General features: G+C 42.9%; 1 protein-coding gene across 1 annotated transcript; it reads left to right on the top strand.

The window, feature by feature from the left end:
• The first annotated feature begins 6126 nt into the window (after positions 1-6126).
• On the top strand, positions 6127-7602 carry LOC141074850 (forkhead box protein I1c-like). The gene is made up of 2 exons (XM_073562115.1): positions 6127-6712; positions 7127-7602. Exons 1-2 carry the CDS (start codon positions 6127-6129, stop codon positions 7600-7602), a joined length of 1062 nt encoding a protein of 353 aa, XP_073418216.1.
• Positions 7603-18666: the final 11064 nt, after the last annotated feature.

Below are 18666 nucleotides of genomic sequence, written 5' to 3'. Positions count from 1 at the left end.
TATGTGGTATGTATGTAGCATGTAGTATGTATGTAGCATGCATGTAGTATATATGTAGTATGTATGTAGCATGTAGTATGTATGTAGTATGTATGTGGTATGTATGTAGCATGTAGCATGCATGTAGTATGTATGTAGTATATATGTGGTATGTATGTAGCATGTAGTATGTATGTAGCATGCAGTATGTATGTAGCATGCATGTAGTATATATGTAGTATGTATGTAGCATATATGTAGTATGTATGTAGCATGTAGTATGTATGTAGCATGCAGTATGTATGTAGCATGCATGTAGTATATATGTAGTATGTATGTAGCATATATGTAGTATGTATGTAGCATATAGTATATATGTAGTATGCATGTTGCATGCATGTAGTATATATGTAGTATGTATGTTGCATGTAGTATATATGTAGTATGTATGTTGCATGTAGTATATATGTAGTATGAATGTAGCATGTATGTAGTATGTAGTATGAATGTAGCATGTATGTAGTATGCATGTTGTATGTATGTAGCATGTAATTTTTTTTTTTTTTTTGTACATTCAACACATTAGCCGGATGATGGGACTACTACTGTCCCATCATTGGCTAATGTGTCAATCACTGTCATGGTAGCAGGCATCGCCCGATGGGACTTGTAGTCCCATCGGACGATGCCTGCACAGACCCCCGAAGCCTGCACAGCCCCCCGGCAGGCCGGCACAGCCCCCCGGCAGGCCGGCACAGCCCCCCGGCAGGCCGGCACAGCCCACCGGAGCCTGCACAGCCCCCCGGCAGGCCTGCACAGACCACCGGAGCCTGCACAGACCCCCTGGCAGGCCGGCACAGCCCCCCAAAAGGCCCGTACAGACCCCAGAGAGGCTGTACAAGGGAAAAACAGGATTTTTCTTATTCCGATACCGGAAGTCCCATAGACTTGAATGGGACTTCCGGTATCGGAATCGGCGATACCGATACTTTTTTTTAAGATCGGCCGATCCATTCCGATCCGATACTTTGAAGTATCGGACGGTATCGCTCAACTCTAATGATAATCAAATTGACGGGACTCTTTAGTGCTGTTTTCAATCCTGTGAATGTGCATTATTTATACCCTCTCTGTCAACTGTTCAGCCGTTGATTTTGCCCTATTACAACTGCTGTGGTGGTGGTGTGCACGATACAGTGCTCCCTCCCCATTTCGCTGTACATATAGGTAGCCTCGACTTTATCGTTGGGCGCTACCCGTGTTCCATCCTGTGCTATGTTTTTTGGAGGTTTTTTGTGTGTTATATCTCTTTACAACGGTCTGTACAGTATAGGCATTCTTCTGTGAGAGTCCCACTCCCCTGCATTTATGATTTTATGCTATGTCCTATCTATGCTTTTTGAACGTTATTCACATATGTCTCGTCTTTAAACTTTTGGCAGTCTCTGGTACTTTTAGCTCATGCTTTTTATTGTCCGCTTTGCCAAGTGTTATGTTATACCTTCGGCGGTTTTGATGCTGCACCTTCCAAGATTGTTCTCCTTAACGGAGGTTATTTTAAGTACTGTCTTTTTTGGCGAACCCCGTGACACATACGTTCACAGATTTTGCTGGTTAGGCATCCCTATCCTGACACATGGAGTGCCAACTGACAGTTTGCGACGACATGGCACGGTGTTAGCACTCTCCCCATTCAGCGGTCTCCCTGGCATGCTCTAGCCCCCTCCTCACCCTGATGTGTCGAGTGGGGGGGGGCTGGGCACTCGGGGATGACGTGTCTTGGGTGGGTGTTGCATGTCCATTTTTTCTGGCATCTCGCCTATGGTCAAACTGACTTAAATATATGTAAAAAATTGTTAAATTTAAAATTATTTAAACCTTTTTAAATTACAGTACTGTGAGATGTAACTCAGCTGCCGCATTAGCACATGGCAGTATGGACTGTCACCTAGGCGACGCATCGCCCCCGTTTGTCTGGCCTGGCTCCTCCTCGCATTGCGCTAAACGGGGTGTTGTCTGAGCGGCCGGGCGGCGCGAGCTGAGGTGACGTCCACTCTCTGTTTACTGTTGCCTTGGCAACGCGTCACGCCTGGTAAGCTCGGGCCTTCTTCCCCGTGGGGCGTAATGGGTGGGGGAGTGGCTGGATGTCTGGGACGGGTATTTCTGGGAGTGGCATCACGTGCTGGCATCCACTGCCTTTGCATGCTAGCTGTATCAGATGTACCATCCCTGTGATCTCCCCGCCCGCAGTGCATCCCCGCCTTTGGCGACCATCTCCCGGCTGTTCCCTCATCACAGCGCACTGAGTGGGGCGGTGACTCAGCGGCTGGGTGGCGTGGGCGGGAATGACGTCAGCTTTTTGTTGACTGTTACAGTGGCTACGCATTCTTCCCGGCCTGTCTGGGCCGCCTTCTCCTCACGGCGTAGTGGGTGGAGGAGTAGCCAGACGGCTATACAAGGGAGGTGTGGCCGGCAATGACGCCACACGCTGGAGGCTGCGACTATCCCTGCACAGATGTTTTGGATGTCACATTAGAAACACTATTTAAAGTCAGTAAGCCCTTATAACCAGACGCACTTACCCCCCTGGATGAAGCTAACGCGAAACACGCGTCGGGGACCTTCACACCTACAGGTCGTATGCTCTATATGCATTGTATTTTCCCTTGCACCTGCCTCTTATGCTGACACACAGGCCACCCTGTACATCTTACCTCTATTTTCATTTAGCCGGTTTTCTCTTAGCCTGCACATTTTGTAGTTTTATGTTACTCAACATTTCTTGAGAGCAGATTTATATCATGGAACTGCCCGTCTATCATTTGGGGACACATTCTGCCTATGCATGTACTGGTTGAATATCAATATTGCTCTAGGACACACCATCCCCTAGGAATTATTTCATATCAGTGATCGATGGTATTCTTCCATTTCTTATATATCTCTATTTACTCTGTTAGCATTAGCCACCTTATTTCGTGGAAACACCTTGTGTTATTTCATTTGCGCTGGATACTGGTGCCATTGGTTGCATCATCTATTATTCTTACTTTTTCATTATGGCACTGTCCTTGCATTTTATTAGGGATATACTTTACGGATTTGTTTTGTTTGGCTAATATAGGAAGTGATAGGCAACAGTGTGTCATTACTTGAGCTACCACTTTCTAGTTTCGTTAATCCATTTCATATTCGCTACACAGGTTACTTAGTGTAGTGCTACAGGCTTCACTACTTACGACTATGTATCATTTTGATATTGAACATTTACAGGTGATGTACATGGTGTTAGCAATGAGTGTATTACCATTATAGTGCATACGTATTCTGGGGTGTTATATTGGATTCTCATCTCCTTTTATTACATTTGTTTATGTCTGTGTGTTTTTTGCATTGACTGAATAAAACTGTAAACAATTCAGTTGGCAGGATATAAATACATTTGCAAGAGTTAATTGATATTGAGAAAAAAACTGTACTTTTGTAAAAAAAACTTTACCAAAACCTTAATACAAAGTCTTTAAATTAGAAAACTTCCTGTGTAATAAAGGGGTATTTTTACTAGAGCGTCCATTGATCATCTGTAATTTTTTAGCAAACTTAAAGGGAATCTGTCACCCCATTTTCGACCTATAAGCTGCAACCACAGCCATCAGGGGCTTATCTATAGCATTCTGTAATGCTGTAGATAAGCCCCAGATGAAACCTGAAAGAAAAAAAGAGTTAGATTATACTCATCGGGGGGCGGAGTCGGGTGCTGTGGGTGTCGCGGTCCGGTGCCTCCCATCTTCATACTATGATGTCCTCCTCCTTACTTCTCCCTCGGCTTGGGCACAGGAATAATTTATTGGCCCTGTTGAGGGCAGAGTAAAGTACTGCAGTGTTCAGGCGCTGGGAAAGGTCAGAGAGGTCCCACGCCTGCGCACTGCAGTACTCTGCTCTGCTCTCAACAGGGCAGATATAGTACACCTGTGCAGGAGCCAAGGGAGAAGCAAGGAGGAGGACGTCATCGTATAAAGATGGGAGGTGCCGGACCGGACAGCGACACCCATCGGACCGGACAGGATGCCGGGGTGATTGTAATCTAACTCTTTTTTCTTATCTTTCAGGTTACATCGGGGGCTTATCTAAAGCATTATAGAATGCTGTAGATAAGCCCCTGATGGCGGTGCCGACAGCTGATAGTCCAAAAATAGGGTGACAGATCCACTTTAAATTTCCTGACAGTGCCACCGAAGAGGAAAATTAATATTGCCCAGTGCTCATTATAATCTCTGCTCCACCATTTGGCTATAATCAATTATAGTTGTTGAAAATAGTATCAAGTCTTGGATTAATGGAATCAAGGGTTCACTTATTTTACAATGTGAAAAGTAGCCTTCCAATAATTTTGCAGTCCAGTAATGAGTTTCTGCATGCTCAGCAGTCTATCACTACACACTCCACCATTTACACTGTTTGTGTTACCATTAGACCACCAGACACTTTAATTTGTTCCCAGTCCGGGAGGTGGAGAAATGTAGATTGTTCTTTATTGTGAGTCAATGTGCGTAACAATAAATCTCTGTAGATTGTTCCCAACACTTGTCAGTCCCTGGCTTCTTCCTTTTTAGCAGGAACAAAAGCATTACAGCTAAAGTCGTGTTAACCCTTTTCTCGCCAGAGTCTGCTTTTGTCTCTGTGACCAGGCAAATTTTTCCAATTCTGATCTGTGTCGCTTTAGGAGGTCATAACTCTAGAACATTTCAACGGATCCTGGTGATTCTGAGATTGTTTTCTTGTGACAGATTGTACTTCATGATGGTGGTAAAATGTCTTTGGAATAACTTGCATTTATTTGTTAAAAAAAAAAATATGGAAATTTGACGAAAATTTGGACAACTTCACAATTTTCAAACTTTTCATTTTTATGCCTTTAAATCAGGAGAGTCACATCGCACAAAATAGTTATTACATAATATTTTCCACATGTCTAATTTATATCTGCACAATTCTGGAACAACATTTTTTTTCATAGGAAGTTATAAGGGTTAAAAGTTGACCAGCGACTTCTCATTTTTACAACACCATTTTTTTTTAGGGACCACCTCACATTTGAAGCGAGTTTGGGGAGTCAATATGATAGAAAATACCCAAAAGTGACACCATTCTAAAAACTGCACTCCTAAAAGTACTCAAAATCATATTCAAGAAGTTTATTAACCCTTCAGGTGCTTCACAGGAATGAATGGAAAGTGGAAGAAAAAAAAAATAAACATTTAAATTTTTTCGCAAACATTTTACCTACATACTTACTGCATAAATTAGTCTTAAGAGCGCACTGCTTTTATGGCAAAAATTAGGATCCATTTTCAGGAAGAAGATTTGCCACTTTTCAAATAATTTGCGGAGCTGTCCAGTAATGGCGTAAAAATCTAAAATATTAGCAACTAAAAATGTCAAACCTTTTCAATGGTTTTACACAAGAAATCTGGCAAAAACTGTTAGCTAAATCAGGGCAGGGCATCTACGAGAAAAAAAATCTGTATAATATTTGATGGAGCAAGCCATGATGATGTCAGATGACAAATATTATCTGAATGATGGAGATTAAAGTGATCCTGCAGACAAAAAGGTGAATGACAATTCCCTCTTCCATCATGCGGATATCGGTTTCATCTGCTCTGGATAGGATTTTAACAACCATGAGCAGCGTCCACCGGGCAAAATATTTGTAAATCTTTATTTGTCTAGATAGAATAAATCTTAATATATTAGAAGTTAATTGATAAGTATTTGAGATTCTCATCGTTCATGGGAAGAACTTGCCTTTTTCAATGTGAAGATTTTTTCACTTTATTTAATTCACGTTAAGGGAAAAAGCCTTGAAAAGTATTTATAGAGAGATCAGTAGAACAATAAATGGAAAATTAAAAAAAAAAAGATTATTCTCTTTCGTGATTAGCCCTTCCCTTTCCACACCCCTGTCTTTCAAATGAGGGATCTAACTGGTTGTTGAAGAAAAAAAAAGGATATGTAAATGCAGACCAATCACTGGCCTCGGGCAGGGAGGATCACTACTCCAGAGAAGTATAAAGACAGCACTCCAAATCCATTAGGCACCTGTTGACAGAAGGACTTCATTGTGTGGAAGTGCCAAAGAAGAGAATGAACTCCACTCATCTTCCAGCTCATCAGAGAACTACAAACCTTCATCAGATTTATCCAAAAAGTGCCCAGGAGGCTACAGAGATGGCGGTATATGGTGAAAACGTCAGCACACACCACCAGCAGAACTTATATTCAGCGCCATGGACAGCCAACTGTGGAACTGCGGACTATGCACCTTCAAGCAATTCTAACTTATGGTTTAATGGGCCAAGAGTCAATACTACACCAGGATGTCTTCCTGGAAATAACCCAAACTTGTACATGCCAACTTCTTACGGCTCTCAGAGACAAATCCTGCCAAATTTGCCTGGTTTCAGTCATCCATCTCCTGGTTGGTTTTCCTCAGCTTCTCGGGAGGATCTTCTGAAGCGCGTGATGCCTCAATATTCTTACTCGGCTCTTATTGCTATGGCCATAGAAAATTCTCCACAAAAGAAAGTAACCCTGAGCCAGATATATCACTTTGTGGAGAACTATTGTTCTTATTATAACAAGCAAAAAGCAGGATGGCAAAATTCGATTAGACACAATCTCTCTCTAAATGACTGTTTTAAGAAAGTGCCAAGAGATGAGAGAGACCCAGGTAATTACAGGACTTCAATTATTCTAATGATCTATATTTTTTAGGCGCAATAGTATTAGTATTTTCCATCAATTCACACTTGGTTTTGTATTTTACAAAACAAACAGATTAGCAGAAAATTCTACTATAAGTATTTCTTGTTATAAATGTATTTTTTTCATAGATGTAATGAGTTTTACTTCCAAACTCAAAACAGGAAAAATTATTTTTATTTAAAAAAAACCCAAAAACAACTGCTTGAATGACTAAAATTTTCCTATACATTTTTGAAATTGTTTTTTCATTTAGTATATCTGTAAAAACATTTCATTTTCACAGATTTTTGTTTTAATAGTTTGTACTTTAGTGCTGCTATATTTTTATTTATTTTTTATTTTGTTAGAGCAATAATCTTTTTTTTTATACAATATTTAGGCAAAGGCAGTTACTGGACTCTGGATCCCAACTGTGAGAAGCAGGTCAACAATGGGAAATTTTGCCGGACAAAAAAGCGCACATCAGAGTCCAACAAGACTGACACTGCCGTGACTAAGGGTGAAGGTCACCAAGCTCTAGGGAGTCAACGTGTTGATGGCACATCTATGATGACCCTATCATCCACAATGGTGGAAGCATCCTCTGAAGACCTGAAGAGCACATCTCCCTCAGAAATCACCTCTACCCCCTGTTTGAACAACTTTTTTAGTAGTATGACCTCCTCCTTGGACTCCAGCTTAGGGAACAGTCAGATGTCTCTGGGCTTGGTCAATGAACTCTCCCAGAGGAACATCACTGCATTGAGCAGTTTCACTCCGGGCTCCTTGATGGAACAATCTGCAGATTTACAGAACACTTTATCTCAGAGGCCTCGATCACAATTCATTCAACAACAGTTCCCATCTTTCTTTTAAGAGTTAACCGTAAATGGCAGTGTACGGTTATCTGCCAGCCATGTACATAGTGGTTTGAAACCTTGCAAAATGTATATATTTGAGAAGACAGAGGCGTTTTTACTGTTTCTTTCTAAATGTTTATATCTTTATATGTATTAACCAATAGATGTTATTATGATATTTTTAATAAATTGTGTAAAAAAAAAATCTAATTTTGAATTAATCTTTTGGGATGATTGGAAATGAAAAATAAAAATAGTGTTTTTTTTTCAAAAAGAAAAGAAAAAGGGCTCCTGTTAAAGGGATTCTTATATTGTTTGCAGGTGCTTTATCTTGTAGCTATGCAACTCTGTCTTTACCCTGTCTTTCTGTCTATTTCATATCTATCCATCTATTTCTTACGTACGTATACACGTTATATATATAGTGAGGTAGAGGCAGGACACATAGTTGATGGGAGGTATGTATCATGGAGGTGGTTGCCCTCTGTAATGTAAACCTGGACTTGGACTAATGCTCTAGTACACATAGTACTAAGGGGTTTATTTTGTGTGTCATGTTTACAGGCAAAGAACATATACAATCAGAGTATAATAGAGATTATAACCAAAGTAAAAAAAACTCCTAAAATATAACTTATTTATATAGTTAAAATTGCCATATAATCACAAAGCACTCTGTAGGGTCACTTGTAGTTATCAATCCTATTGAAGTGTAATAAGGAAAATAAATAGAAAACCACTAGAACAACAAGGTCATAGGCTTATGGAGCAACCAATAGACATTTATCATTATAATGAATTCTCAATGGATACAGTAAAAAACATTGTAGTGCCGTAACACTAAACCATCTACATAACAGTCATAGGAAAGTGTGGTATAGTGGCTAGAGTCTATGTGCCAGAATATATACAAGTAGAATATGCTACAGCAAAATATATGATGAGGGTTCACAAAAAAGTAATGCGTCCTTAAAGCGTATAGACATAGGCAGAGCAGAAGCGATCCATCAGGATCAATGTATTGATAAGAAATACAGTAGACCAAAACATAGATAAATGAATGTACTTATCTTATATGGTAGCAAACAAGCCCATCCCTACCGGCTTCTCCCAGGAAATGTAAACCAGGGTTCATCAGGCGTCCTCATGTGTAGTGATGAGAGAATACGGTCGGAAAACTATCGCCAAACAAATTCGGCACGAATATGGCACATTCGGATTCATGATTGATAACACGGGGATGAGTGAAAAACGGCCTTTAACACACCGGAGGGGCACTGCAGGAACCTTGAGATGTCTTTTGGTCATATCAATGCGCCTGCCCTATTCCAACATTTTGTTAATGATGTTTTTGCTCATCTTTTAGTGAGGTTTGTTATTATTTACCTTGAGGACATTCTTATGTACTCCCAGGATTATGAGTCTCAGATTGAACATGTCAGACAGGTATTGCATATTCTCAGAGAATAAAATGCTTGCTAAACTCGATAAGTGTGTATTCACCATGCAGGAACTACCTTTTTGGGTTGTGTGATTTCTGCTGGGGATTTTCAGACACATCCCACTAAATTACAGGCTACTAGTAGAATGGGATCGCCCTGGAAACCTTATGGCACTACGTTTTTTGGGTTTTGCAAATTTTTACAATAATAATAATGGGCTCCACATAGTGCTTCATACAGTATAGTGGGCTTCATATATTGATCACGAGTCCCATATATTGTTCCATACAGTATTATGGGCACCACATAGTGGTCCATTCAGAATAATGAGCCCCTTATATTGCTCCATACAGTATTATTGGCACTGCATAGTGATCAATACAGAATAATGGGTTCCATATATTGCTCCATACAGAAAAATGGGTCCCCTTATAATGCTCCATACAGTATTATGGGCACCACAAGAGTGCTCCTTACAATATAATGGATTGCATATATTGCTCCAAACAGATTAATGGGTACCATATATTGCTCCATACAGTATAATGATCCACATACAATGGGGAAATAAAGTATTTAGTCAGCCACCTATTGTGCACGTTCTCCCACTTAAAAAGATGAGAGAGGCCTGTAACTGACATCATAGGTAGACCACAACTATGAGAGTCAAAATGAGAAAACAAATCCAGAAAAATCACCTTGTCTGATTTGGCAAGATTTATTTTTCAAGTTATGGTGGAAAATAAGTATTTGGTCATTAACAAAAGTTCATCTCAATATTTTGTTACATATCCTTTGTTGACAATGACAGAGGATACACGTTTCCTGTAAGTCTTCACAAGGTAGGCACACACTGTTAGTAGTATGTTGGCCCATTCCTCCATGCAGACATCCTCTAGAACAGTGATGTTCTGGGCCCATCGCTGGGCAACACAGACTTTCAAATCTCTCCAAAGGTTTTCTATGGGGTTGAGATCTGGAGACTGGCTAGGCCACTCCAGGACCTTCATATGAATCTTAGAAAGCCACTCCTTTGTTTCTCTGGCAGTGTCCTTGGGATCATTATCATGCTGAATAACCCATCCACGTTACATCTTCATTGCCCTTGCTGATGGAAGGAGGTTTGCACTCAAAATCTCCCAATACATGGCCCCATTCATTATTTCATGTATACAGATCAGTCATCCTGGTCCCTTTGCAGAGAAATTGCCCCAAACATGATATTGCCACCCCCATGCTTCACAGTAGGTATGGTGTTCTTTGGATTCAACTCAGCATTCTGTCTCCTCCAAACATGACAAGTTTTGTTTCTACCAAACAGTTCTACTTTGGTTTCATCAGACCATATGACATTCTCCCAATACTCTTCTGGATAATCCAAATGCTCTCTAGCAAACTTCAGACGGGCCCAGACATGCACTGGCTTAAGCAGGGGGGCACTGCAGGATCTGAGTCCCTGGCTTCATAATGTATGACTGATGGTAGCCTTTGTTATGGTGGTCCCAGATCTATGCAGGTCATTCAGTAGGTCCCCCATGTGGTTCTGAGATTTTTGCTCACTGTTCTTGTGTTCATTTTGACTTCGCAGGATGAGACCTTACGTGGAGCCCCAGATCGAGGGAGATTATCAGTGGTCTTGTGTGTCTTCCATTTTCTTATTACCCCACAGTTGAATTCATCACACCAAGCTGCTTGCCTATTGCAAATTCAGTCTTCCCAGCTACAATTTTGTTTCTGGTGTCCTTCGACAGGTCTTTGGTCTACACCATAATGGAGTTTGAAATGTGACTGTTTGAGGTTGTGGACAGGTGTTTTTTTATACTGATAAAAAGTTCAAACAGGTGCTATTACTATGAGTGGAGGACAGAGGAGCCTCTAGAAAATTAAGTTACAGGTCTGTGAGAACCAGAAATCTTGCATGTTTTTAGGTGACCAAATACTTATTTTCCACCATCATTTGCAAAATAAATCTTGCCAAATCAGACAAGGTGATTTTCTGGATTTGTTTTCTCATTTTGACTCTCATAGTTGTGGTCTACCTATGTCGTCAATTACAGGCCTCTCTCATCTTTTTAAGTGGGAGAACTTGCACAATTGGTGGCTGACTAAATACTTTTTTTCCCCCACTGTATAATGCTCCATACAGTATAAGGAGCCCCCAATATTGCTCCATACAGTATATAATAGCCCCCAATATTGCTCCATACAGTATATAATAGGCCTCATATAATGCTCTATACAGTTTAATGATGTTAGGCTGGCGGAACGCACCGAATAATAAAAGATGATAATGACGTGCGTTCACAGCCCGGGGTCCACCATGCAGAGATGGTAACCTGCTGCTTGGTAAAGGTGGATGCAATTTGGCGGTATAAAAGAACACATGCTGGTTAACGTCATCCGGTGTGTACAGAGGCGAACTCTGTTTCCTCACAAAGCCGCACTACCGTGGAACATAAATGCCAGAGCCTGTTGAAGCTCACAGAGCTCGGCAAAGGGAGTGCTCAGTATGTGATCACGGAACTCAACCCCAAGGACACGGGGTCAGAGACCCTCTAGACCTACTAAGCACGCGGCATCGCACCTGCAGACGCCACTAATTGACACTGGCTACCGTGGAGTGCCGAGCACGTGCACCGTGGCGTATAGACAAAACCACCACTTGGCCAGGACAAGGCTGGTATCTGAGCCTAAGGGGGATGAGAATAGAGCTACTGGGTTAGTTTGAATCAAGTCTTTGTTGTTGCCAGAACAAACCCGCCTCACACTTGGCACCACACACATCCTATAAAACAATTTGATGATGAGCACTGACTGTAAGTGCTGCAGGAAAGTCTCTCAGCTATATTGTTGAGTGGTGTGGCGCAGTTCTCCCTTAGCCTCCATCCCATCTAGCGAGTGGGGCCAAGAAGTCACTACAGCAGACCGGGTCTAAATGTGGCCTCTGGGCCAAATTCAGCATTTTGGCTATTCTAGTCCTCTTAAACCAAAAGGGCTGAGAACACTGGCCCAAGGACCACACCATACTGCCCTATGCCTGATGTCCCGATACCACCCATCACTGCATCCCTCCACAACAGTCATGTGACCACTCAGGCTAATTATTGGCCTGCATTTGTTAGTATAAATAATTAGGTATTAAGCCAGCTTCTACAGGAAGCATATATAAATGTCTTTGATAGGCACTGGGATTCTCCCTCTACACAGGATGGATCCCAAGCCTTCTCTTTTCCTACGGTATCCTATTCAGTCTCAACTGCAGTGAATGCTGCTCAGCAAAGACGTCGGTCTCAGCATCTTGACAGACAGGCTGTGAGCTTAGTTACTGCTGTGTTTCCAGGTTCAACTATAGTAACTGGCAATATTCAGCGGTGAGCAGTCACTCCTGAGGCTGTCGAGGGAGCTATTTTGGGAGGGCTAAATTAACCCTTCACGGTTGATCCAGTGATTTCCAAATTAATTCACAGGGCGTTGCTAACAACTGGGAATGACCACACGGAGATGGGGGTCTCTGTATGGGAGTATCCAGGCAGATCACTAAGCCCCTTTATTTTAGTCACTTCTTTTAAAGCATTTTGCTTAATTATGCAAAGTTCATCAACTACCAATAACATCATTTCACTTTGTAAGCCAATAAAATTGCAAGAAAACCGGAAACTACATATATGTCCGTATCCAACTAGAATGTAGTATAATGGCATATTCAGAGTTTTACACCCCGCCTCCCTTATCTTGCACCTGATGGGAGCAGTCTGGTTTCATGACAGTTTGAACTTTTACCTAATTACAAAATTTATCTTACAGCAACAAAAACGGAGAAACGAAGTCTTCAGAGAATGGATAAAATGAAACTTCAACTCTGATTTTAGTATTAACCCCTCACAAGGCTAAGTCCAGGATTCGCTTTACTGAGCATGCTCGTGAGGTGGCAACCTCCCATTGGTTGTCGGTCATCAGCTGCTCAGGTCCTGCGGCGAGTCTGGATTGGCCAGCGAGTAAGGTCCTTTCTGAATGGCCTAGTCTATAAAAGGATCTCTGAGGTGCCTGTTGACGCGCTATGATCACATTCATATTTGCCTTATGTGTGCTTAGGGCTTCGGCTCTGCTTCTAATGGCCTGTCTCTGATTGTGTGCTGTGAGTGTACGTGCTAGTTGTTTCTGGTGAGGCAGGTTATCCTTTACACAAGGCCTAGCCTGGCCATGCGCCGTGGCACTCAATTATTACACAGGTCACTGCCAAGCCACGCGCTGTGGCATGCACCTGTTAGTTAGCACCTGCAGTACAGGGCACAGTCTAGCCACACGCTGTGGCACACACCTGTTAGCACGTGCTGTACATAGAGCACAGTTGATCGACGTGTTCTGACACATTGCTTCTTTACGCTCAGTTCACACCGTGTGATGTTTAGCACAGTGTGCTTAGCCTTAGGTGCTCTGTAGCTTTGTACCGCTTTGTGGAGCAATAGAGCGCAGTACCTTTGCGTTCCGTTCAACCTGTGTCCGGTTAACCCAGTGTGCTTTTTGTGAACGCTTGCAGTGCAACGCCGCTGTTATTCACATTAGCTGCAGTTTTACACCTCTGCATAGTGGACCCCTGGTTGGGAATGCACTTCATTATATTTTATTTAATGCCTTCCGCCAACCTTAACAGTCATTAGCACGTCTTTTGTTCAAGGTATTTCAATTACAAATTTACAGTCATAAAATGATTTAGTTTGGGCAAGGATTGGACACCATTTATCAGCTGGCAGGTTCCCTTTAACCCCAAGGGTGTTTGCACGTTAATGACCAGGCCTATTTTTACAATTCTGACCACTGACCCTTTATGAGGAAATAACTCTGGAACGCTTCCTTGAATCCCGGTGATTCTGACACTGTTGTCTCGTGATATATTGCACTTCATATTAGTGGTAAAATTTTCATATAACTTGGGTTTATTTGTAAAAAAAAAAAAAAAAAAGGAAATTTGGCGAAAATTTTGCAATTTTCCAGCTTTGAATTTTTATGCCCTTAAATCAAAGATATGGCACACAAAAAACATAATAAATAATATTTCCCACATTTACTTTACATCAGCACAATTTGGGAACCAACATTTTTTTTTGTTGGGAAGTTATAAGGGTGAAAAGTAGAGATGAGCGACTTTGCCTTTTTTCGGGTCGAGTTGAGTTTCGCGAAACCCGACTTTCGCAAAAGTCGGGTCGAACGAAATCGGCCGACTATGAGTCAATGAGGAAGAAAAGTCGGCAGTGAGAGGAGGACAGGAAAGACACTTACAGTGCCCATTTGAATGCCAAAAGCATAAATTCTTATTACTGAAGCTTGTCACCCTTTATTTACTTCATAATACTGGTTACGCACTGAAAGTATTAAGTTACGTACCGGTAACGGTATTTTTCGGAGGCCATGACAGCACCACGAGAGAGGGGATCCACCCTTTAGTAACAGGAAACCTACAGATACAAGAGGGCGGCACCTCTCCCACGCATCAGTTGGATTACAGAGCTTGAGAGGCTACCATGGTTAGTACACAACATATAATATATACAACCTATCTACCCTATTTACCAGAAATATTTTTATACCATCTCCCTCATACCGTAAATTGTGGACAATCTTCTAAAGGAGTGCACCCCTATATGTGAACAAGGGAGGGAACTAAGGGTGCTGTCATGGGCCTCCGAAAAATACCGTTACCGGTACGTAACTTAATACTTTATTCGGACTCCCATGACAGCACCACGAGAGAATGACAGAGATGTAAAATTAATTTAGGGAGGGACTACAGCCTGCAGCACCCTTAGCCCAAAGGTGAGATCTGAGGAGGCACCCATGTCTAACCGATAGTGGTTAAAAAAGGTGGAAGGAGATGACCAGGTGGCCGCCATACATATCTGATCAATTGACACTCCAGGTCTTTCTGCACAAGATGATGCCATGGCACGAGTGGAATGCACCCTCAGGTTCTGCGTAGCCGAACCTCCACCTGCTGTGTAGGCAAGAGAGATAGCCTCCCTAATCCTCCTTGCTAATGTGCGTTTCGATACCCTACAACCTTTTCTGGGACCTTGGAAGGATAGGAATAATGCATTCTCCTTCTTCCAAGGATCCGTGGCTGCTTAATATTTAAGTAAGCATCTCCTAATATCTAATGCCTGAAGTTTTTGCTCCTTAAGGTTGGTCGGATTAGGGAGGAAGGAAGGCAGAACTATCTCTTGTGTCCTGGGAAATTGTGATGCTACCTTGGGAAGGTATGCTGGATCTGGCCTTAGGATTACTCTATCCTGTAAGAACTCTGTGTAAGGGGGCAATCTGGAAAGTGCCTGTATGTCGCTCACTCTACATGCGGATGTTATCGCTACCAGAAATGCTGCCTTAAGAGATATAATCTTTAATGAGGCAGAATCCAAAGGTTCAAACAGACTTTCTGTCATGACTGTAAGGACTAAGTTTAAGTCCCAAGGCACACATCTGTCTTTGTGTATGGGTCTCGATCTAGCCGCCGCTTTGATGAACCTTGCTTCCCAATAGTTATTGGCAATATCACATGCAAACAAGGCTCCTAAGGCTGAAACCTGTACTTTTAATGTACTTGTGGAGAGACCCAATTCGAGACCCTTCTGGAGAAACTCCAGAATATGTTTCGTGGGAATTCCGTCTCTGACATCAAACTGAAAGGTGGACAGGAATCGCTTCCAGGTCCTAGCATAGATGTTAGTGGTAGTTAGTTTTCTGCTTTTTAGGAAGGTATCAATTAAATTCTTGGAGAACCCTCTATCCTTTAATAGTGTCCTCTCAAACACCACGCCGTCAAATGGAGTCCCGCTACTTGCGGGTGGCTGACTGGCGCCTGGTAGAGGAGATTCGGAAGGTTTGGCAGTACCCAGGGATCGCATACCGACATGGTCCTCAACCATGCAAACCAGGTCCTCCTGGGCCAAAAGGGGGCAATTAATATGACTCTTGCCCGATCTTCCCTGATCTTCCTTACTACCAGAGGTAGAAGATTAAATGGTGGGAAGGCGTATGCCAGAGAAAAGTTCCATCTTATCAGGAGGGCATCCACTGCCAGTGGATTCTCCCTGGGATTCAGAGAGCAGAACGATTCTTCTTTCCTGTTTTCTCTGGTGGCAAAGAGGTCTACCTCTGGCTGACCCCATCTGCGGACAATCTGGTGGTAAATATCCCTGTTCAAAGCCCATTCTCCTTGCTTTAGAGCCTTGCGGCTTAGAAAGTCTGCCTTCACGTTGTCCTTTCCTCTGATGTGGAGGGCCGTTAAAGATAGAAAACTTTCCTCTGCTATCTGAAGGAGACGTTCTGTTATCCGCATCAGGGCGTCAGAGCGGGCTCCACCTTGGTGGTTGCCATATGCTACCGCTACCTGGTTGTCCGAGAGTATCCTCACGTGATGGCCCTGTAGGTACATAATGAGTTTTTTGACTGCCCGCTCTATCGCCAATAGCTCTCTCTGGTTGGATGAGATTTCAGCATCAGAATCCCAATGTCCCTGTACCACTATGTCCCCCATATGGGCCCCCCAACCGAAGGGACTAGCGTCTGTGGTTATAATACGGGTTATCTGCGTTATCCAGGGCACCCCTGAGGCTAGGTTCTCATCATCGAGCCACCATCTAAGCGATGTAACAGCTGAGGGGCTTAGCAACACTCGACCCTGTAAGGAGCCTTCCAAGGCCCTGCTATTAACCAGGACGTCCTTCTGAAGGGCTCTAGTATGGAATTGTGCCCACCTGACTGCTGGGATGCATGAGGTTAGAGAGCCTAACAGGGACATGGCCTGTCTGAGGGTCATAGAAGGATTATCAATCGCCCGAAGAACCTGCTGCTGTATCTTTTGCAATTTATCCAATGGCAATAGACACTGCTGAGTTTCTGAATTTAATAGTAAGCCTAGAAACTTCTGTATCTTTTTATGGGCTGGAGTTGGGATTTCTCGTAGTTTAATATCCATCCAAAGTTTTCTAACCTGGATTTAGCTCTTTCTATCTGGGATATACAATGGCCCACCGATTTTCCCACAATCAAAAAATCATCTAAATATGGAACAATTAAGATGTCCACTTCCCGTAAATGAGCCATAACCTTGGCCACTATTTTTGTAAATACCCGGGGCGCTGCTGAGAGACCAAAGGGAAGGGCTCTATACTGATAATAACGGACTGTGCCGTCTACTGAAACCGCCACTCTCAGGTACTGCTGGAAATCTGCATGGATAGGTACATGATAGTACGCATCTTTCAAATCTATGACTGCCATAAAACACCCTTTAAACAATATTTTTATTGTTGTATTGATGGACTCCATCTTAAAAGTACGATTAACCAAAAACTCATTAAGGAAACGTAAATTAATAATCGTCCTAAATGTTTTATCAGGTTTTTGGATTAGGAATAAGGGAGAGTTGAACCCTCTTCCTCTCTCAGATTCTGGAACCTCTATCAGGACATTTTTCTTGCAAAGGCTCAAGACCTCCGCTTCTAAAGCTGCTTGTTCGAGGGGTGAAGATCTTAAAGGAGTTGGTTTAAAGGTATCCCGCGGGACCTGGGTAAACTCCAATCTAAGCCCGGTGGATATTACCTTGCGCACCCTGTCAGTATTTGTAATCTGTAACCATACCGGGAGGAAGGATGACAGTCTACCCCCCACGGGAATTACTAGTCATTGATTCTGTCTCTTTTGATCTCTTGACGAGCGTCTGAACATGTAGCCCGTACCTCTTCTCCTTCTATCTTCCCATCTGGGACGGTCTCTAATAGGCGAAGAATTGCGCCTTCTCCCCTGACTGAATCTCCTTCTACAAAATGGACGTCGGTAGGACGCAGACCAGAGATTTGGGAATTTTTTCTTGTCGTCCCCAGCCTTCTCAAGCAGTTTGTCCAGGACTGCGCCGAACAAATATTCACCTTCACACGGAATAGCAAAGAGCTTCGCCCTGGACTGAATGTCTCCCTGCCAGCACTTTAGCCACAGGGCTCTACAAGCCGCATTAGAGAGACCTGCTGCCCTGGCGGCCATTCTTACTGCATCCGCTGAGGCATCTGCTAGGAATGCTGCTCCCTCTTGGATTGTTGGTAGGGCCCCAAGAATTGTTTACCTCGACGTACCCTGTTTTAATTGTGACTCCAACTGGTCCAACCAGACCATCATGGACCTGGCCGTGCATGTTGATGCCACTGCTGGTCTTAAGGACCCGGCAGCCATTTCCCAGGTATTTTTAAGGAAGGTATCTGCCTTCCTGTCTAGGGGATCTTTAAGGGATGCCATGTCCTCAAAGGGTAGCGAGGATCTTTTCGATGCCTTCGCAATGGCTGCATCTAATTTGGGGGCTTTGTCCCAAGTATTCACTGCCGGATCGTCGAAGGGATATCTGCGTTTGAGGGCTGGTGGTAGCGACCCTCTTTTATCCGTTTTTTTCCACTCTCTGTGGATCAGATCCTGGATTTTCTGATTTAATGGGAAGACTCTACGTTTCCTCTGCTCCAGCCCCCCGAACATGACATCCTGCATGGATAACTGGGGCTTAGGCTCCTCCACTTGCATTGTCCCTCTGACTGCTTTGACCAGCTTGTCTACCCGATAAAGTGGCAAACAAAACCGCCCAGAGTCCTCTTCTCCTGAGG

This window comes from Dendrobates tinctorius, unplaced genomic scaffold, assembly GCF_039654945.1.
Source record: "Dendrobates tinctorius isolate UK_male_01 unplaced genomic scaffold, ASM3965494v1 ptg000334l, whole genome shotgun sequence".
Taxonomy (NCBI): domain Eukaryota; kingdom Metazoa; phylum Chordata; class Amphibia; order Anura; family Dendrobatidae; genus Dendrobates; species Dendrobates tinctorius.
This window is presented reverse-complemented; position numbering and strand designations above follow the sequence as displayed.